The sequence below is a fragment of the Dipteris shenzhenensis genome, chromosome 32, assembly GCF_047967505.1.
Source record: "Dipteris shenzhenensis isolate YYH24624 ecotype China chromosome 32, Dip_SZ_1.0, whole genome shotgun sequence".
NCBI classification, from domain to species: domain Eukaryota; kingdom Viridiplantae; phylum Streptophyta; class Polypodiopsida; order Gleicheniales; family Dipteridaceae; genus Dipteris; species Dipteris shenzhenensis.
The window spans coordinates 44,261,729-44,268,826 of NC_141627.1; the positions used below are offsets into that span (position 1 = coordinate 44,261,729).

Consider the following 7,098-nt stretch of genomic DNA (forward strand, 5'->3'; position numbering starts at 1 on the left):
GCTAATCAAAAAGTAGTCCAAATCTCTTCATTCAAGCTACAACTGCTTGTGAAGTCTAAACGATTTCATTTTAGTCTCTCCCAAACGAGCATCTTAATCTAAATCTAGCTCATAGGGCAACGCACCATTTAAGATAGAAAGAATTATCGCAATACCAGCAGGCCGCAACTTGAACGAAAACTTCACAAGGTGAAATTTGCATGTCCGCTAATATGGCAGAAGCATATACCTAGATGAATCCAGGAACATTCCCAAACTCATCCTCTAAAAACACAACATAGTGCAGTTTCAATCTCACAAGAGTCACTCATGAGATTAAAAACCATAAACTCCATCACGCATAGTAGGGACTAGCTACTATGACATCCCCACTGACGTCATCACCGCCCAATAGTGGGTGTAGACCATAGTATAAAAGTATGCTCTCACACATACAAATCCACACACCCACACATACTTGAGCATCCATTTATACAAAGTCTTCGTACTGAGTTTCTGTCGGCACTCCGGAGGTGAAGGGCAAACTCAGCCATGACGAAGGCTAGCACTAAAGGAGAAGGCTAATCAAAAAGTAGTCCAAATCTCTTCATTCAAGCTACAACTGCTTGTGAAGTCTAAACGATTTCATTTTAGTCTCTCCCAAACGAGCATCTTAATCTAAATCTAGTTGATAGGGCAACGCACCATTTAAGATAGAAAGAATTATCGCAATACCAGCAGGCCGCAACTTGGACGAAAACTTCACAAGGTGAAATTTGCATGTCCGCTCATATGGCAGAAGCATATACCTAGATGAATCCAGGAACATTCTCAAACTCATCCTCTAAAAACACAACATAGTGGAGTTTCAATCTCACGAGAGTCACTCATAAGATTGAAAACCATAAACTCCATCACGCATAGCAGGGACTAGCTACTATGACATCCCCACTAACGTCATCAGCGCCCAACAGTGGGTGTAGACCATAGTATAAAAGTATACTCTCACACATACAAATCCATTCATCCACACATACTTGAGCATCCATTTATACAAAGTCTTCGTACTGAGTTTCTGTGAGCACTCCGGAGGTGAAGGGCAAACTCAGCCATGACGAAGGCTAGCACTAAAGGAGAAGGCTTATCAAAAAGTAGTCCAAATCTCTTCATTCAAGCTACAACTGCTTGTGAAGTCTAAACGATTTCATTTTAGTCTCTCCCAAACGAGCATCTAAATCTAAATCTAGCTGATAGGGCAACGCACCATTTAAGATAGAAAGAATTATCGCAATACCAGCAAGCCGCAACTTGGACGAAAACTTCACAAGGTGAAATTTGCATGTCCGCTCATACGGCAGAAGCATATACCTAGATGAATCCAGGAACATTCCCAAACTCATCCTCTAAAAACACAACATAGTGCAGTTTCAATCTCACGAGAGTCACTCATAAGATTGAAAACCATAAACTCCATCACGCATAGCAGGGACTAGCTACTATGACAAGGCAACGACAATTATGGTGGCACAATGGCTTCAGATAATGAGTTTAGCACTAGATGTCTGCCATGACTAAGGAATTTCTCTGCTTTGCCCAGGTGGAAAGCTATAGTAAATAAGAAATGGTTCACATAAATTTATAGCAAACAAATTTATAGAAAACCTGAAGTTAAAGAGCAGACATTGTATTAGTCACTTTCTAAAAGCACAAATACCCCAATGCAACCCAATCCTGAAGATAACTAGAGCAGACATCTGCATTACTCACTTTTTAAAACCACAAATATTCCAATGCAACCCAACCCAATCCTGAAGATGGACTTTTAGTCTAAGAGTGTGCCATTTACCTGCTACTATAAGATAAGACAGACACTTGCAGCATACAATCGTCAACTCCCCAAACAAAAATATGAAACTGTATGACAGAACAGAGACAATAGAACAAAAGGTGACTGTTTACAGGTTTTTGTATTTAAAAGTTTAAGCTTCTCAGATAAAGGCTTAGGGGAATAAGAATCATGCCAAGTCCATGATAACAATTAGTCTGCCAAAAAGGACAGACGACAGTTTGCATCACAGTCAGCATAAAACAGATGCAAGGCAATACCTGACTAACCTGGAAGCGAAAGCAGCTTCTTTTTTGCAATGTGCCGTTTGGCTAATGCGAGCCTGGCTGTTTCGAAAGCAAAATAACCAAGAGCTGAAAAACAGGCACTGTAAAGGATTCGGGGGATGACACCTTTAGTTAGCCCAATCCATCCTTCCTCTAGCCAGATATTTCTAAGTGTAGAAGAAATTCCCTGATAGGTAGAAGCAGTAATCTTGGCATGAAGCTCGGCTTCTATTGCTCCTATTTTTGGATTTAAGGACCCTCCTCCAACCGTTCCCGACAAGTTTCTAGCTTGGGTCATCAGTCTCGTCTTCACGACATCAAGTGGTGTGGTAAGAGCAGCAGAGAGCGCGCCAGCTAAAGCTCCTGATGTGACACTTTGCCAAGGCTCCAAGCTGTTCTTCCCACTCTTTCTCAACCATGCAGCCTTCAGATATTCAAACGAAGAAAAGCTTAACACGCTCGCAGGAAGATTTCTGACTAAAGCTGCAGAATACCCTGTATATAGTCCTCCAAAACCTTCCTTTTCTACCGTTCTCATTAGAACTTCCCATGACCTCCCCGTTGCCCCAGCTTGCATTCTCTGGGTAATCAGCTCCTTTGGAACCAAAACTGCTGAAGACACCAAGTTTCCCATGGCACCGGCTAAAGGAGGAATCACTACTGGAGGAAAATTTGGTAATTGGGAAAACAAAGCTTTTCCTAATTCACACGTGCCAAAGTACACTGCAGACGAAAACATTGATCCGACGAGAACTGCAGAGATCCCGCTGTAAAATCCCAAAAAGCCCTGGTTCTTGAATGTTTTCACAATAACATCAAGCGGACCAGAGTACAAGGCAGAAGCCCCTCTAGTTTGAAGCTTGGTCTTCACGGTATCTAAAGGGTGAAGGCAAGCGTAAGTTATCATTCCAGCTATCCCTCCTGCACCTGCTCCTATTTGTGCTCTTTCCAAAACTGAAATGTCTTTCATCAACTCCTTGGCCTGAACGCTAGCCGTAGCAACCTTGCCGATCCACCCCTGGCCAGATTCCTTCGTTGCTGTTACTCTATGTCTTTCTCTACTGTACATCGTGGAATCGTTGCTCTGATGGCATTGAGGCTCTCCTTCTTTGGATGTAAATTCTTCGCAGGTCTCTCGGAGGCAAGGTACACCATTGTCCTCCTTCGACAACGCTTTGATCTCTGCTGATCTCAAGCATGAAGAGGCTGAGTCGCCCACTCGGTCTGCAGTTTCGCTGTGCTCCCGCAACGCAACAAACAGGCATTTTCTTCCATCATTCTCCAGACTATACATAAGCTGGCTCCCATCATCCTTTGAAAATGCAATGGAAACCGTTTCATTTTTATCTGCATCCGACTTATATCCGAGAGTACTGAATCCCCAACCTCGAGAATGCGCATCCGCGATGGAGTCGATTGACATAAAATTTCCAATTCCAAAGTGTAGAAACGCAGGGCAGGGTTTGTGTCTTGTTCTGAGCTCAAATTCTTCCGGGATCATCAGAATTGGGAGACTTTGAACTGTGCGAGACAAAAACCGAAAAGCGGCATCCACGGACAGAGCAAGCGAAGTACCGGGCGAGGGCAATCTTCTGTGCGGAGCCTGGGTAGCCATAATTTCCGAGAGATGGATCCTCATACGAACGCTTTGCGAGACAGTTGAAACATGTTGGAGTGTTTCGGATCTTTGGAGAATAGTTAGTTAGAGCTTGTTAGCGGCAAAGGCAGTCACCTCCAATCTTCTAGGGCCTAGGCTCAGGGTCGGAAACCCATTTAATAATTTTAATCAATCAGAGTACAATTAATTGTTGGTCCTTTTCTTTCCAGGTCCATGGAGTGTGCACTATGCTCCCCACCTTTTTGGCCTTGCCCCTTAGCAACGTTTCAAATTGGCCCAGAAATTAGGCATTTCTGGAATTTTAGGAACTCCTAATCGCTTCTCTGATTTTAAAATTTTGTATCTCCTAATCTGCGCATCATTTTGATCTCGCATCACTTGCATCGCAATCATAATTTTTCACAGAAAATTCCCGTCTATTAGGCTAAATTTGTGTGGAGGTAGCCCATTTTATTAGACATGGTAATGAGAATTACTGCCCGGTGGTGGTGGCTCTCATCAGCCAAGTCTGTCGTGGCTAAGTTAATTACCAGCCACACTGGAGTGGCACCACATGGCATCTTCTTCATGATTACCAGCCTGTCTGGGGGATTTCACCGCGGTGGCCTCCAATTAATATGGATGGAATCCCGAGCTCCAGCGACCGTGGTGGGTCAAACTTTATAATATATATAAGATCCGTGGCATTTGGCATTATACTACGTTGCTTTGATCCACCCATGCTCTACTACTTTGCTCCACACCCCTCCTCTAACTCTTTTCCGCCCGTGCTCTGCTTTGCTCCATGCTCCCTCCAACTCTCGTCACTGCATCTGCTCCCCTTCTCATCTTTTGCTCACCCACTCATCTTCAGCATGCCTAGTCCCCCCCCCGATGCTCTATGATCCCAATAATATATGCCTTCTAATATAAGGTGATTGCGTTGCACTCACCTGGAGTAGAAATGCTAGCACTAGTGGAGACCCTTCGTTCCCACTGGTGACTCCCCACACATCTGAATGTCATCACCTTAGATAACATGCTCACAGAGGACCTCTTTATGGATGTGCTATATGGGTTCCCCCTAGATGTCGATGAAGGCCTCAATATTTTAAGAGCAGAGTACTCTCGACTTGTTGGGGAGGCCATAATCTGAGTCCTAGCAATGTGCATGGTCTTCAGCCTCTCCATCGTATCCTCCTTTAGCTCCCTAAATATTTTTAATGCAACAAGCTAGACCGGCAGAAAACTGAGTTGTACAAATTTCCTCTTGCTCAAACGAGGCTCTCAGCAATGGCTGGATGTAATCTTTTGGGCGAGCTCAACAATCTTTTGGCTCACTCGATGTAATGTTTTGGTCTCCAAGGCATTTATGTAATCTATTTTTGTTCAATTTGAGGCTCTCAGTATGTACTGTTGTTAACTTTTATATTTATATTTAAATGGTTATGGCCGCTACCTGTAATCTTTTGTTAAGGCTCTCAGTAATTGTCGAGTATAAGTTAATAATTTTTATAGAACGTGTTATTGGACGCAAATGTACATTGTAATCTCTTTTGCTCAATTTTCACTTGATAAATTGTACTTTTGCCATCATTTATTTTTACTACAACAAGGACTAAAATACCAGGAAAGAAGGACTACAATTTCCTTGGTTTATGACTAAAATAGCACTAAAATAACTCCAACGACCCCACTGTTGTGGTTGCATGCTCTAGATACATCTAGAAAATAACAATTAAACTTTCAAAAAATGCAATTGACAATATGGCCCTTGAGGGGTCCCCTTTAGTGGCAAGGGCCATATCGACATGCCATTTCTATCTAGTGGCATCTTGGATATTGTATAATGCATGTAGATATGGTCCTTTCCCCTAAAGGGGACCCCTCAAGGGCCATATCATCAATTGCATTTTGCTTATCGAGCCAGCAGACCTCAAGTCACTCATAGCTTGTCGGGCCAGGTCAAAGTCTATGTGTGTTTTACAACAACAAACATTCATGTCTTTGAGTTTCCTGACGTACCAGGGCTTACAATGCTCAAAGCTTCTTTGCCCAATTGAAATATCTGGATTCCGATCCATAAACTTGAGATACAACTCCGTCTGTTGACCCAACATGTGGGAACAACATAACAATGAGCCCCCTTTTTGCTACTACTAAAAGAATACAAAACACAGTCTAATTAAAGTACATAATGAAGCAAAACAATTTTCAACCACCACGCTGGTTTAGGACAATCATAATTTCAATTACCGAGATGGTTTAGGACACATTTATGACAGTCAACCATCGGGCTTGTTTAGGACAGTCACAATTTCAACCATCGGAATGGTTTAGGACACTGTCACAGTTTCAACCACCAGGATGGTTTAGCCTGATGGTCTCAACTTCACATATTAGATAATAACAAGTATATTGCTTTTCATTTCTGAATTCCACCAATAGAAAATAACAATATATTGCTTTTTATTTCCAAATTTCACAATTTGACAGTGGTATATGACCCGAATAGTAGGACATTAAATTTAGTGAATTTAAGTACTAAGAAACATAATAATTTTAACCATCGGGCTGGTCAATAACTAATGTCTGCTCAACCACACTAGTTCAAGGCAATCACATAACTGGTGATTGAGCTGAAGCAGCCACGGTTGCATGATGTTCCAACCATCGGGCTGGTTTAGTAAAATAACAATATATTGCAAAATATATTGTTGTTGATTTCTGCTCAACCATGCCACCATGCACTCTAGTTCTTTATTGAGCATGCGAGCCCAGTGACTGGTAATTTTTAATGCACACGTAGTGATTATGCATGCTAAAGCGTGGTGGTGGGTGAGCAGTGGTACGGTGGAATCGTAGCCATGATAGACGTGGCTGATGACAGCCACCACCATCAGGGAGGAATTCCCACAAAAGTAAATCATGAAGCCTAATCACCTCTAATCCCTTATTACCATAATTTATTGCACTCGTAGTAGTCATGCATGCAAGCCTGGTGGTGGTAACTGGAAGTTAAGTAATTGCGGGCCACTATAGTGGCTGGTCATTAACTGATAGCCTGGTGGATCTTAGCCACCAACACAAACGTGGCTACTGAGAATCTTAGATGCCACCACCTCTAATCATTCATTACCATGCAAGTCAGTACTGTCGCCTTGAATTATTCAAAATTCGGGCCAACCACTATGGTGGCTCTCACATTAACAATAGTTGGGCTACAATCACTACAGTGGCTCTCACCTTAACAGTGTAGTCAGGCTACAAACTGCTATTCTGATCCCTTAATCGTTTCCTCTTCTATCTCTCTCGAACGTTTCGTTCTCCCTTGCAATCTCAAGCCTCCACTATTCCATTTCCTCCACTGCTTCATCTTCTTTCCCTCTCGACCATTTCTTTCTTCCTTG

The 7,098-nt window shown here is 42.6% G+C and overlaps 1 protein-coding gene across 1 annotated transcript; it reads right to left on the minus strand.

Moving 5' to 3' along the window:
• Positions 1–1,887: 1,887 nt before the first annotated feature.
• Positions 1,888–3,844, minus strand: LOC147880820 (protein MITOFERRINLIKE 1, chloroplastic-like). The gene has a single exon (XM_087370777.1). It carries the CDS (start codon positions 3,728–3,730, stop codon positions 2,090–2,092), a length of 1,641 nt encoding a protein of 546 aa, XP_087226903.1. The 5' UTR covers positions 3,731–3,844; the 3' UTR covers positions 1,888–2,089.
• Between the last annotated feature and the right edge of the window lie 3,254 nt (positions 3,845–7,098).